This window comes from Salmo salar, chromosome 25 (assembly GCF_965601325.2).
Source record: "Salmo salar chromosome 25, fSalSal1, whole genome shotgun sequence".
NCBI lineage: Eukaryota > Metazoa > Chordata > Actinopteri > Salmoniformes > Salmonidae > Salmo > Salmo salar.
The window spans coordinates 7,338,855-7,354,507 of NC_138315.1; the positions used below are offsets into that span (position 1 = coordinate 7,338,855).

At 41.4% G+C, this 15,653-nt stretch overlaps 1 protein-coding gene across 1 annotated transcript in view; it reads left to right on the forward strand.

Moving 5' to 3' along the window:
- The first annotated feature begins 2,872 nt into the window (after positions 1-2,872).
- Positions 2,873-15,653, forward strand: part of cavin2 (caveolae associated protein 2) — a 32,304-nt gene continuing 19,523 nt past the window's right edge. Inside the window, exon 1 of the mRNA XM_014172903.3 lies at positions 2,873-3,609. Within this exon, the coding sequence (XP_014028378.1) occupies positions 3,049-3,609 (561 nt within the window). The 5' untranslated portion in view covers positions 2,873-3,048. The remainder of the gene's footprint in view (positions 3,610-15,653) is intronic.

Genomic DNA, 15,653 nt, shown 5'->3' on the forward strand with positions numbered 1-15,653 from the left:
GATGTTCGATCGAGTTCAAGTCCGGGCTCTGGCTGGGCCTCTCAAGGACATTCAGAGACTTGTCCCGAAACCACTCCTGAATTTTATTGGCTGTGTGCTTAGGGTCATTCTCCTGTTGAAAGGCAAACCTTTGCCCCAGTCTGAGATCCTGAGCACTCTGGAGCAGGTTTTCATCAAGGATCTCTCTGTACTTTGCTCTGTTCATCTTCGCCTCGATCCTAACTAGTTTCCCAGTCCCTGCAGCTGAAAAACATCCCCACAGCATGAATCTGCCACCACCATGCTTCACGGTAGGGATGGTGCCAGGTTTCCTCCAGATGTGACGCTTGGCATTCAGGCCAAAGAGTTCAGTCTTGGTTTCATCAGACCAGAGAATCTTGTTTCTCATGGTCTGAGAGTCCTTTAGGTGCCTTTTGGCAAACTCCAAGCGGGCTGTCATGTGCCTTTTACTGAGGAGTGTCTTCCGTCTGGCAACTCTACCATAAAGGCCTGATTGGTGGAGTGCTGCAGAGATGGTTGGCTGTTTGGAAGGTTCTCCCATCTCCACAGAGGAACTCTGGAGCTCTGTAAGAGTGACCATCGGGTTCTTGGTCACCTCCCTGACCAAGGCCGTTTTCCCCCGATTGCTCAGTTTGGCCAGATGTCCAGCTCTAGGAAGGGTCTTGGTGGTCCCAAACGTCTTCCATTTAAGAATGATGGAGGCCACTGTGTTCTTGGGGACCTTCAATGATGCAGAAATGTTTTGGTACCCTTCCCCAGATCTGTGCCTCGACACAATCCTGTCTCAGAGCTCGACAGACAATTCCCTCAACCTCTTGGCTTGGTTTTTGCTCTGACATGCACTTTCAACTGTGGCACCTTATATAGACAGGTATGTGCCTTTCCTAATCATGTCCAATCAATTGAATTTACAACTCTAATCAACTTGTAGAACATCTCAAGGCTGATCAATGGAAACAGAATGCACCTGAGCTCAATTTCAAGTCTCATAGCAAAGGGTCTGAATATGTATGTAAATAAGGTTTTTCTGTTTTTTATGTTTAATACATTTGCAAAAATTTCTACAAACCTGTTTTCACTTTGTCATATAATGTATTGTGTGTAGATTGCTGAGGAGTTGTATTTGTTGTTCATTTTAGAATAAAGCTGTAAAGTAACAAAATGTTGAAAAAGTCAAGGGGTCTGAATACTTTCCGAAAACACTGTATGTGGAAAGAGAGGGATGGAATGAGACATCTGAAAGAGTGTAGGAGGAAACACACACATTGGATGAATGACAGGATAGGAGCGTCATTCTTCCATTGTAGGGAAAGGTGAGGGTTCAGGGTTCAAATATAAGAATGCAGGGAGGTCAAACTTTCAAGTTAAGGAGGTGTGAAGGATTACACTCACACATACACACATGCACACACACATGCATGCATAAACACACAAAAGCACACACACACACACAAACGAACCCAAAATGTTTAAGATATTTGAGTCAGCAAAGGCAAAAGCATTGAAGTTGGAACTTGGTTGGCGAACATGATTGCTTACCCTAACAGAATCAAATAACTACCAGGTCAAGGTGTCAATCCTGAATGCCTTCCATAGCTAACAGTGATAAAGTGAGCTCTTGTCATTAGATTCTACAAATGCTTTGCTCTATGTGGATATCCACAGCCCCATAAATAAACACAGAAATCCTCCCACTCCCTTGTCTCTCACTTTTACAAGAGAACATATACTTACACAGCCAAACACATGCATGCATGAACACACATACACACACACACACACACACACACACACACACACACACACACACACACACACACACACACACACACACACACACACACACACACACACACACACACGCACACACACAGATTTTGTGTAACGCCTCTAGTTAAGCATGCATGTGTGTTCGCATTCAAGTGTGTGCGTGGTATATGGATCCTGACACCGTGCTAGGTGCAAAGACGAGCTCATTGTTCAAACACGTATATCCTCGTTTCCATGTGACACAGTGCCCCAATACCAAAGCTACAGAGCAGAGGAGAGAAAAACAGAACAGGAGGAGAGGGAGGGGTGGAAAGGGCTGCCATGTTGCACATGTGGGCACTCACCAAAGTACTTGTCTGTGCATGTTTGGAAAGTACATATCGGGACATGCAAACATAAAGGGCGAGATTTGTCATGCTTGATTTGCACCAGTGAAAATGTTGAAATGTTTAGAATGGAGCACACCAAGCCACACCACAGTCTTACTCTGTCTTACTCATTCTTATCTAATATACTACGGGTATGACAAAACATTTATTTTTACTCTTCTAATTATGTTGATAACCAGATTAAGGCACCTCGGGGGTTTGTAGTATATGGTGAATATACCACGGCTAAGGGCTGTATCCAGGCACTCCGCATTGCATTTGGCTTAAGAACAACCTTTAGCTATGGTATATTGGTCATATGCCACACCCACACAGGTCTTACTGCTTAATCAAACAACTCTGAACACTGCAAACAAACTACAAACAAACCTGAACCTGGGAGAGAGACATGCACAGTGGCATAAACAAATGCACAACATCAGAAATGCTCATTGTATCAAATTGCCACTCAAACAGACTTTCCAGATTCATTCATGCAGACGGACAGGCATTGAGAGCAGTCACATGAACACTCACAGTGGCAATCTCTGGCGTAATTTTCTCCAGCAATTTAGGGCTAGACCTGTTACCAGGACAACCATGCCCCTCCCCTCTGGCTTTGGAGGAGGTTTTTAAAAGGGGAGGAGAAAAGTGGGTGTGTGCAATACAACTCTTGCTCTACTTCACATTGTAAAAAAAAAAGGGGAGGGGACACCAAAACAACCAAGAGGAGAGAATCCCTCTTCCCTTCTCAGTCCTTCTCTGGAGCAACAACAACAACAACGTCAACTAACTGACAGAGACTCTTCACACCTCAGAACAAGTCAGCCCACATTATCCCTCCACTTCTAGCCCTCTAACTTACTTAAACCCTTCAAAAGAGGACATTTAACCCCTCCACCCTGTGGCCATGGGAGAAGACTCATCGCACGCCGAGCGCAGCAGCAACAGCAGCAGCATTTTGGTCAACCCCCAGCAGTACCAGGCACAGCAAGACAACATGGACCTCCTGGTGTCCAGCTTCAGCCCGAGCCCAGCTCCCTCGTCCCCCACCAACACCCTCTCCAGGCTGGGATTGAAAACCCCTGGGAGCCTTGGACCTGGAAGTCCCACCAGTCCCACCAGTCCCACTGCCAGGGACCAGGTGAGCGCCATCACAGTGGTGGCTCTACTCGACAAGCTGGTCAACATGCTGGAGGCAGTGCAGGAGAACCAGCGGCGCATGGAGTTGCGTCAGGCCGACCTGGAGGGTGCCGTGCGGGGGGTCCAAGGCGACGTGACCCGCCTTTCCAAGAACCACACCAGCACATCCAACAGCGTGAACAAGCTGCTGGAGCGCTCGCACAAGGTCAACACCCACATGAAGGAGGTGCGGGAGCGGCTGGACAAGCAGGCGTCACAGGTGAAGCGGCTGGAGGCCAACCATGGACACCTGCTAAAGAGGAACCACTTCAAAGTTCTCATCTTCCAGGTAGGGATGGAGGGGCGGATGGAGGGATGGGTTGGATGGATGAGCTTTTGTGTAAGGGGAATAAGGGAAAAGCAGATGCGAGGAATGTGTAGGGGTGCATAATGGAGAAGGGGGTGGTGAGTGTGTGAGGGTGAGAGAATATTGAGATATTTTTTTAATTATCTGTGTAGGGGTTGTGAAAAAAGAAGGGGGAAGAATGTGCATATGTGTCAATTGTGTGAGCGGGAGAACAGAATGTTATAAAGGTTTGTGAGAATGTTGAAAGTATAGTTGTGTGTGTGTGTGTGTGTGTTTGTGTCTGTGTGTGTGTGTGTGTGTGTGTGTGTGTGTGTGTGTGTGTGTGTGTGTCCGTGCATGCGTGAAAGCTAGTGTGCACACTGGGAGTTAATGCAAGGGTATGTAAAAGTGCAGCCTACACTGTATGTTTGTGTTCTGTGTAGCTACAATGGGCATTGGCAGCTGTGTGAAAGTGTGTTAGAGGGAGAAGCAGGATCATCAAATTAAATGAAGCTTTATTAATACAGCACATTTCAGACATGGAATGCGATGCAATGTGCTTCACAGGAAAAAAACTTAAAACGCAATGAAAAAATACATTTTAATATTTACAACACAACAAACATAACAGGATAAAAAACTAAAGAATAACAATAAAAACTGAATGACTAAAAAGCACCTTAAGGAAAAGCAAAGCTAAGAAGGTGTGTTTTAAGATCTTTTAGAATTATGTGTACAGTTTCGGCCCCACTCTCTAGTTCATGGTGGGAAAATGTAACCACAGTATAAAGGGAGTGGTGTTTTGAAGAACTCCATAGGATATGAGAGAGAGAGAGAGAGAGAGAGAGAGAGAGAGAGAGAGAGAGAGTGTGTGTGTGCGTGTGTGCGTGTGTGTGTGTGGTACAAAGAGGGTAATTCTCTAAATCTGTCTACAAGACCAAACATGCATAATGCTCTCAAATGTAGTTAAATTAGATGTATGCATTTACATTGAGTGACTTTATCTTGCTTGTCCTCCTCTGAAGTAATTTACATTATACGTCTTTGGCCATGCACACCAGTAGGTGTTCAAAAATATATTACTTGTTACACAAAATATATTTCTATGAGTAATTGTGTAAATAAAATAGACATTTCACAATTTTCTGAGCGTACAATATAGCTCAGTATTTATTTTATACAATCTTTTTAGTCCGTCTTTATCAAGGGTGCCAATAATTTTGGAGGTGACTGTATATATAACATAACAATAAATGTATAATAGTATAATATAAACATGTATGAACTAACTGCACTGTAAGTCATTTTGGATGCAAGTGTAATATGTGACTGTGATCCCTGCAGGAATTGAACCCACAACCTTAGCATTATTAGTGTCACACCCTTACCAACTCAGCCAACACATAAAAGGTGTGATCAGGTGATTTTAATAGTATTTGCATAGTGTTTCCCAACCTTACTATTTGCTCAGTCCTAGCTCCATTATACCAAATATACTGAATCATTGTGTGGCCAGTATATTCTCTAATGATTGGATAGGGCTCGATTTGTGTTCAGTTAGGAAAAGGGTGAGCCATATTGACACAGGCTAAGTCCTAAGAGCTCCTAGGAACTGATCTTATCTGGTTACCCAGGTACTACCGCTGTTGATCAATAGCAACAGGTGCAAATACTTCACAATGGCTCAAACTGCATGACTCTAGTCTAATGGTTGTGCATTTATAGTTGATTATCCACAAGTATTTCCTATAGTTGTTCTTTCTGTGTATTTCAGTGTTTTTCTACAGTTATCCTCTCTCTTTGTCAATCTCTCTCTCTCTCTTTTTCTCTCCCTGGCTGTTTCTGAACCAATTAACCCTAAGCATGTGAGCAGCCTCGCCACAAACCACCTATCATTATCATTTGAACGTGCAGCTATTCCTCCATTCTCAGAAATCATCAGAGGATGCCATTCTGTCACACCTCTACAAAGAACACTCTATGAGTCACAAACAACGCGACTCACCGATAAGGCATTTCAATTCTAACTCCACGCCCCTGAGCTCTTTTTTGTCTCTTATTTGCTCCTGGCCTAGAAAATGAAGGACAGATTTCTCCACGTATTAATTGAGAACACACATTGCTCTGTACATGCCACCCGAGGTGGAAATGCCGCCATGCCGCTCCAAAGGGCGCTCAGTAGATATCCACCGCTCTGGGCCAAAGGAGCACTGACCAGCGCTGCAATGGATAGGCTGACAGGTCCCTGCCGCTCGGCTGCTTTTCTCTACGTAACTAGCTTTAACGAGGCCGGGGGAAACTGTAGTCCTTAATTACTGTAATTTGGCCCATTGTTTGTTTGTGTTTGTGCTCTAGTGCTTTTCCTGTCTCCATATTCTCCCCTTCCCAGCCAAGGAAGAGAAGTATTTCAATGCCATGTGCTAGTTTCTGTTTTTTGATAAAGTAAGTTGATGATTCCAGGGAGGTGAAAGTTCTTGGATTGGCAAGAGAGTAAACGTTCATTTATATTAAAATGGGAAACAGGGATAGTAACACAATCGTGGTATGCAACACACTTTGCTGGGCAGTGCATATTTGTGTGTGTGTGTGTGTTTGTGCATGCGGGGGCGTGCACGCGTACATGCATGTGTGCAGGCATCTGTTGTGTGTGCATGCATGCGTGTGTGGGTGTGTGTTTGTGTGTGTTTGTGTTCATGCGTCCGTGTGTGTGCATGCATGTGTGCAAATTTCAAGATAAGTAGTAGGATTGGCAAGGTGGTATGGGAAGGGAAGTCCTCTGAGAGCTCATTAGTGTTTATGGGACATTTAATCATTGAGAGGCATGGAGTGACAACAACAGTGACGACCTTCTATCACACACATTATCAAAACACATTTAAATCCAAATGCATCGAATGAAAACACACTTCATACCCAAACTAAACATGCTGCATCACTAAAACAATACACAGCCTCGTCGAAAGACATTCTATAACACATTTGACTCAAGCAATTTTGTATTACAGTGTACTCGTGCTGCAGAACGCATGGCTGAAGTTGTGGGATCTTTGATTCTTCACATTTTATCTGTCATTGTGACGTGTACACTGGGAGTCGGGAAGCAAGTTCAGGGAATCTTTAATAAATAAAATCTGCTGAGGCACCGGAACCTGTCAAGCCAGCTGATGCACGGGAACCTGATGAGCCGGCTGAGGCATGGGAGCCTGACAAGCCGGCTGAGGCATGGGAGCCTGCCGAGCCTACCGAGTCTTGTGAACCTGTCGAGCCACCTGAGGCATGGAAGCCTGTCGAGCTAGCTGAGGCTTCCTCGGTTGACTCGGCAACGGACGCTTGATGGGCCAACCGGGTCTTGTAAACCTGATGTGCCGGCTGAGGCATGGAAGCCTGACAAGCCAGCTGAGGCATCCCCGGTTGCTCCATTAGCAACACCTGGACCCGACGTCACCTACACTAACAAAACAAAACTCCCTGATGCATCCCTTTGGGGAGGCGTTATTCTGTAACGTGTACGCTTGGAGTCGGGAAGCAAGTTCAGGGAAGCTTTAATAAATAAATTAACATAGAACAAAACAAGAAACACAGGTAGCGTACAGACATGAACACTGGAACGGAAACAATAACGCCTAGGGAAAGAACCAAAGGGAGTGACATATGTAGGGAAGGTAATCAGGCAGGTGATGAGTCCAGGTCAGTCTGATGAGGTGCTGGTGTGCGTAGCGATGGTGACAGGTGTGCATAATTGTAAGGGGTGCGTACTGGCGGCAGAGAAGTCAGACGCAGGAGAGCAAAAACTGTGTTTCCAATGGCGCAGTTTAATAATAAAAACTCACTGGGAAACAGAACAATCAATAACTGGGTAGAAAACCCGGCGCACACCAGACATAACGTGCACAAGCACTTACAATAAACAATATCTAACAAGGACATGGGGGGAACAGAGGGTTAAATACACAACATGTAATTGATGTAATTGAAACCAGGTGTGTGGGAAGACAAGACAAAACAAATGGAAAATTAAAGGTGGATCGGCGATGGCTAGAAGACCTAAAATGTCGACCGCCGAACGTCGCCCGAACAAGGAGGGGGACCGACTTCGGAGGAAGTCGTGACAATAATAATGAGCAGCCTGGTGACCTCGAGTGCCGGAGAGGGAGTATACATGACAGTCATTAGTATTTTTAACTAACATACTGTACTTGAACCGTTGCATTCTATAAGTAAGAAGGAAACACTTTGGCGTCATATATTTTAAAAAATCTGACCATGCAGCTCATCAAATGGAAGAGTTCAGTAGTCAGCTTCAATTCATTAACCTGTTAGGGCTAGGGGGCAGTATTTGCACGGCTGGATAAAAAAAATGTACCCGATTTAATCTGGTTACTAATCCTACCCAGTAACTAGAATATGCATATACTTATTATATATGGATAGAAAACACTAAAGTTTCTAAAACTGTTTGAATGGTGTCTGAGTATAACAGAACTCATTTGGCAGGCAAAACCCTGAGACATTTTCTGACGGGAAGTGGATACCTGATGTGTTGTATTACCTTTAAACCTATGCCATTGAAAAACACAGGGGCTGAGGAATATTTTTGGCACTTCCTATTGCTTCCACTAGATGTCACCAGCCTTTACAAAGTGTTTTGAGTCTTCTGGAGGGAGATCTGACCTAACAAGAGCCATGGAACGATGATGGCCCATTTGACACCTGGCGCGCGAGTTCATGTTGGGTACCCTCGTTCCAATACGTTATAAAAGAGTATGCATTCGTCCACCTTCAATATTATTCATGTTCTGGTTAAAAAAGGCCCTAATGATTTATGCTATACAACGTTTGACATGTTTGAACGAACGTAAATATATTTTTTCCCCTCGTTCATGAAGTGAAGTCCGGCGGGCTTAGATCATGTGCTAACAAGACGGAGATTTTTGGACATAAATGATGAGCTTTTTTGAACAAAACTACATTCGTTATGGACCTGTGATACCTGGAAGTGACATCTGATGAAGAGAATCAAAGGTAATGTATTATTTACATAGTATTTTCGATTTTAGATCTCCCCAACATGACGACTAGTCTGTATCGCAACGCGTATTTTTCTGGGCGCAGTGCTCAGATTATTGCAAAGTGTGATTTCCCAGTAAGGTTATTTTTAAATCTGGCAAGTTGATTGCTTTCAAGAGATGTAAATCTATAATTCTTTAAATGACAATATAATATTTTACCAATGTTTTCTAATTTTAATTATTTAATTTGTGACGCTGACTTGACTGCCGGTTATTGGAGGGAAACGATTTCCTCAACATCAATGCCATAGTAAAACGCTGTTTTTGGATATAAATATGAACTTGATAGAACTAAAAATGCATGCATTGTCTAACATAATGTCCTAGGAGTGTCATCTGATGGAGATTGTAAAAGGTTAGTGCATCATTTTAGCTGGTTTTATGGTTTTGGTGACCCTGTCTTTGAAATGACAAAACATTACACACAACTCTTGTAAATGTACTGTCCTAACATACTCTAAATTTATGCTTTCGCCGTAAAACCTTTTTGAAATCGTAAAACGTGGTTAGATTAAGGAGATGTTTATCTTTCAAAGGGTGTAAAATAGTTGTATGTTTGAAAAATTTGAATTTTGACATTTATTTGGATTCGAATTTGCCGCTCTTGAAATGCACCTGCTGTTGATGGAGTGCACCACGGGGGGGACGCCTGCGTCCCACCTAGCCCATAGAGGTTAATTAATTCAGTTTTATTTTGTAAGCTAACAGACTTTTTACTGCCATTGTCACAGAACTCATGACCAAAGGTCTCTACGCTTGGCAGTGAGTGAGCACCTATATTTGTCACGCCTGCTCCCGCTCTCCCTCTCTGGCGCTCGAGGTCGCCAGACTGCCTATCATTACTGTCACCTTCGTTATGCGAACCTGCGCCTCATTGGACCTACCTGAACTCCATCATTATTTGATTGCCTCCCCTTTATCTGTTTGGGGCTAGGGGGCAGTATTTGCACGGCCGGATAAAAAACGTACCCGATTAAACTGGTTACTACTCTTGCCCAGAAACGAGAATATGCATATAATTAGTAGATTTGGATAGAAAACACTCTAAAGTGTCTAAAACTGTTTGAATGGTCTCTGTGAGTATAACAGAACTCATATGGCAGGCCAAAACCTGAGAAGATTCCATACAGGAAGAGCCCTGTCTGACAATTTGTTGTCCTTCTGTTGCATCTCTATCGAAAATACAGCATCTGTGCTGTAACATGACACTTTCTAAGGCTCCCATTGGCTCTCTAAAGCCGCCAGAAAGTGGAATGGGGTGTCTGCTGTCTCTGGGCGAAGAACAGCAGTAGAGTTTGTGAGTGGTCAGCCTGGGGACAGTGAGAATGAGATGCGCATTCACGAGAATTCTCAATTCTTTTCTTTCAACCTTTGAATGAATACAACGTTGCCCGGTTGGAATATTATCGCTATTTTACGAGAAAAATTGCATAAAAATTGATTTTAAACAGCTTTTGACATGCTTTGAAGTACGGTAATGGAATATTTGGATTTTTTTGGTCACGAAATGCGCTCGCGCGTCATCCTTCGGATAGTGACCTGAACGCACGAACAAAACGGAGCTATTTGAATATAACTATGTATTATTTGGAACCAAAACAACATTTGTTGTTGAAGTAGAGGTCCTGGGAGTGCATTCTGACGAAGAACAGCAAAGGTAATCCAATTTTTCTAATAGTAATTCTGAGTTTACTGAGTCCCAAACTTGGTGGGTGTCAAAATAGCTAGCCGTGATGGCCGAGCTATGTACTCAGAATATTGCAAAATGTGCTTTCGCCGAAAAGCTATTTTAACCTCTTGGGGCTATGTGGGACGCTAGCGTGCCACCCGTGGTGCACCCTATCAACAGCAGGTGCATTTCAAGAGCGGCAAATTTGAAACCAAATAAATGTCAAAATTCAAATTTTTCAAACATACAACTATCTTACACCCTTTGAAAGATAAACATCTCCTTAATCTAACCACGTTGTCCGATTTCAAAAAGGTTTTACGGCGAAAGCATAAAGTTAGATTATGTTAGGAGAGTACATTGACAATAGCTGTGTGTAATGTTTTGTCAATTCAAAGACAGGCGTCACCAAAACCATAAAACCAGCTAAAATGATGCACTAACCTTTTACAATCTCCATCAGATGACACTCCTAGGACATTATGTTAGACAATGCATGCATTTTTAGTTCTATCAAGTTCATATTTATATCCAAAAACAGCGTTTTACTATGGCGTTGATGTTCAGGAATCGTTTCCCTTCAATAACCGGCAGTCAAGTCAGCACCACAAATTAAATAATTAAAATTAGAAAACATTGGTAAAATATTATATTGTCATTTAAAGAATTATAGATTTACATCTCTCGAACGCAATCGACTTGCCAGATTTAAAAATAACCTTACTGAGAAATCACACTTTGCAATAATCTGAGCACTGCGCCCAGAAAAATACGCTTTGCGATACAGACAAACGGCCATGTTGGAGAGATCTAAAATCGAAAATACTATGTAAATAATCCATTACCTTTGATTCTCTTCATCAGATGTCACTTCCAGGAATCCCAGGTCCATAACGAATGTAGTTTTGTTCAAAAAAGCTCATCATTTATGTCCAAAAAGCTCCGTGTTGTTAGCACATGATCTAAGCCCGCCGGACTTCACTTCATGAACGAGGGGAAAAAATATATTTACGTTCGTTCAAACATGTCAAACGTTGTATAGCATAAATCATTAGTGCCTTTTTTAACCAGAACATGAATAATATTCAAGGTGGACGAATGCATTCTCTTTTAAAACGTTTTGGAACGAGGGTACCCAACATGTCCTCGCGCGCCAGAGTCTAATCGGCCATCACCGTTCCAAGGCTCTTGTTCGGTCAGATCTCATAGTAGAAGATTCAAAACACTTTGTAAAGGCTGGTGACATCTAGTGGAAGCAATAGGAAGTGCCAAAACATTAATCAGCCCCTGTGTGTTTCAATGGCATTGGCTTAAAGGTAATTCAACACATCAGGTATCCACTTCCTGTCAGAAAATGTCTCAGGGTTTTGCCTGCCAAATGAGTTCTGTTATACTCACAGACACCATTCAAACAGTTTTAGAAACTTTAGGGTGTTTTCTATCCATATATAATAAGTATATGCATATTCTAGTTACTGGGTAGGATTAGTAACCAGATTAAATCGGGTACGTTTTTTTATCCAGCCGTGAAAATACTGCCCCCTAGCCCCAAAAGGTTAAAATCTGACACCGCGATTGCATAAAGGAGTTCTGTATCTACAATTCTTAAAATAATTGTTATGTATTTTGTGAACGTTTATCGTGAGTAATTTAGTAAATTCACCGGAAGTTTTCAGTGGGTATGCTAGTTCTGAACATCACATGCTAATGTTGAAAAAGCTGGTTTTTGATATAAATATGAACTTGATTGAACAAAACATGCATGTATTGTATAACATAATGTCCTAGGAGTGTCATCTGATGAAGATCAAAGGTTAGTGCTGCATTTAGCTGTGGTTTTGGTTTTTGTGACATATATGCTTGCTTTGAAAATGGCTGTGTGATTATTTTTGGCAGGGTACTCTCCTGACATAATCTAATGTTTTGCTTTCGCTGTAAAGCCTTTTTGAAATCGGACAATGTGGTTAGATTAACGAGAGTCTTGTCTTTAAAATGGTGTAAAATAGTCATATGTTTGAGAAATTGAAGTTATAGCATTTTTTAGGTTTTTGTATTTCGCGCCACGCGATTTCACTGGCTGTTGACTAGGGTGGGACGCAAGCGTCCCACCTCGCCCAGGGAGGTTAATATTACAATTTTTGTATTTTGAATTTCGCGCTCTGCAATTTCACCGGACGTTGTCGAGGTGTGCCGCTAGCGGCACGTCTAGCTCAAAGAGGTGTAAAATAAAATCACAATAGTCACCATCTTAATAGTACATTACAGTATATATATCATAATTTATATTTCTACTTTACAGACATACATTTTCACTATGTACTGTAGTTCTGAAAATCTGTAGTAGAGAAACCAGCTTAAAATCTACAGGTTGACCAAACGGTTTAGTGATTATCATTTAAGAGTAGTCAGATTAAGTAATAGTAAAATGTATTTTAACAAATGAGAAGACAATCATATCAAAATGAACGTGACCATTGCATTGTGACAGGCAATTACTTTATATGAGAATGTATTGTAATGTGAAACATGTATTTCTTGATGAAACACTAATTACGTTTGGTGAAAAAGAGACTGATTTTGGGTGTTATACTTAGTCAACTGAAAATGTGCTTGAAGATTTGCAACAACTGCCTTTTTGATTATCTGTTTTGAGTTTTGTACTAAGAGTTGTGAACATGTACCACACACTTTTGAAAATTGCACCAAAGTGACAGAAAAAAAACTAACTGACAAGTTAGTGAGGCCTTGCCAATCAGTTACAGTTCCTATTACACTCTCATATCATTCTAATATCCATGATCCACAAGGTTGATATCGTGTAGACGTTAATACATGTGTTATTCAAAGTATGTATAGTAAACTCTACAGCGTCTATGTTATACAGCAAATATATTTCCACAGGTCCAAGCACAAGACCAAAACTGTCCTGAGGGTATAGCCATGAATTGTGTGTGTGTGCGTGCATGTGTGCGTACGTGCTTGCCCACGTACAAATACCCTCTCCTTCCAATAATTTTGTTTTTGTCTCTCTCTCAAACAACAAAGCCTTTTGTTTCCTTATCCCCCGATGTGCATGGATGAGTTTTGTTCAGTGACAGCTACCGCAACATGAATGTGGGCCTTGAATCCCAACACTCATCTGTGTTGTGTTCATAGGCACCAAACGGAAGAAAACAGACTGAAACAGGGAGGGACTATCACTCATTTTTATTTTCTGTAGCAAAATGTAAAAAAATTAAAATAAAATTGCGTGCCCTAGTCTATTGAACATGATCCTGTTTCTGTCATGACACCTAATATGTCTGTCCCTGTCTGTGGAGCGAGATAGACCTGCAGACTTAAATGAACAAATATGTTTGTTTACCCTGTGGCTCCTCCCTTTGTTATCATTCTCATTTTCCCTTTGTGGTTCATTCCTCTGTTAATCTCCCTCTTTTTGAACAGGCTACGGTGAGAGAGAAGAGTCCAAAAAAAAGAAAGAGGGAAGGAGAGAGAGAGAGAGAGAGAGAGAGGTGGAAAATAGACAGTTAAAGAGAAAAAAAGACAACAGAGAGAGGTGGACAGAGTTAAAGAGCTGAAAAGAAAAGTTCAGGAATAGAAAAGGGGAAGGAGGTATGTGAAGGCAATTAGACAAAATGAAACACAAGGAGAGGTTGACATGAAGTATTTACTGTTCTTTAAAAAAAAAATTGTTTATTACAATTTAGTTTATTATCTATTTCATTTCCTTTGGCAATGTAAATATATGTTTCCCATGCCAATAAAGACCCTTCAATTGAAATTGAAATTGAGAGTGAGAGAGCGAGAGGCTTCTTTAATGTATTTTTCTTGAGGAGTGTTAGTTATTTTTACCATGAGTCCTGCTCTTTTTCCTTTCACCAATTCAGGTTTGACAACTATATGCGTCTCACTGTTTCAGTCTCCTAAGACATTGTGCATACTGCCAATGGCTGTCAATGATTCTTTGTGTGCATGGGTGGTTTGACAACCCCAGGTTACTTTGTTGCACACAGGGATGTGCATAAATGACAAAATATAATTAGAAAACACAATTACAAAATACCATAAAGATCAATGTATTGTATAAACTGTAGAATGCATGTAGTTTGTAATGTATTTAATTAAAATGCATGTATTTTGCATTTTAAAATACAAAAATAAATGTGCAAGTAGCCAGCCCAAACAGCAAAAACATTCTCAGTAACAGTTACAGAAACATTTGACTTGCTATGACTATGATATGTTGTTGTTTATCTACCTTTGTTGAGCAAGTCACTCTGTCTGCTAACTGACAAAAATGTAAATGTTTATACTAAAATGAACTACAAAGCTAACTGGGTATTATCAGAGCCATGTAATTAGAGGAGTGGTCACCAACCTTTTCTGATTCAAGAGGCAACTCGAGATCTACCACTCAGATTTTTAACATAACTAAAAACGTCATAATGGCAGAGTTTGTACCTTCAGACACATTAAATGGTTCAAAATGGGATCACTTCCCCTACCCGCCGTACAGGACAGCTGAATTGGGTGCACCTAATCCCAACAGCGCGAGACTAATTAGAAATATAGGAACGCAAGGCTTTAGTGTTGGGTTTTTACAGAAATGTTTGGCGATTGACTAAGAATGCCTTGGAGATCGACCAGTCAATCACGATCGACAAAATGTGAATGTCCATAAAAATGTGTATTTTGAAAATACCAATTACAGCTCTCGAAAGTATCTTGTTACAAAATACATTGGACTGTAGTTCAGCCCAATTTAATACCAATTACAAAATACTCAGAAGTTATTGAAATACATATTTCAAATACATGCAAAATAAATACTGCCCATCTCTGGTTGCGCTTTCAATTCTCTATTGAAACATTATCACCTAAGGGACAGTATAAGCGTAATGGAAACGAGCCCAAGCTATTGTATTATTCAATAAATACATAAATAATACTTTCTTTTGGACCAAGTTAAGTCCATTTGTATGCTGTGAGGGCTAGAATTCAAGAGTTTAGTTAAGGTATCAAGATATCATTTTTTATTTTGCATTAATGGTAAAGGAAAAGAGTCCCTATAGACCCATAACTCCCGGCGAGCGATTTGGTTATGTTCCACATGCAGGTGGTGACTTTTCTAAAAGGGATAACTGAATCTAATTGGTGGAGAAGTGGTGACTGGGGGAGACCAGCAAGGGATCAAACCAAGCCATAGAGTTAGGAAAGAGAAAACAATTGTAATTTGTCAGTGGCCTCAATCCAGATGGGATTCATGTGAGTTATCTTGCTTCTCTTTGACATTTGAACCGTGGCACAGG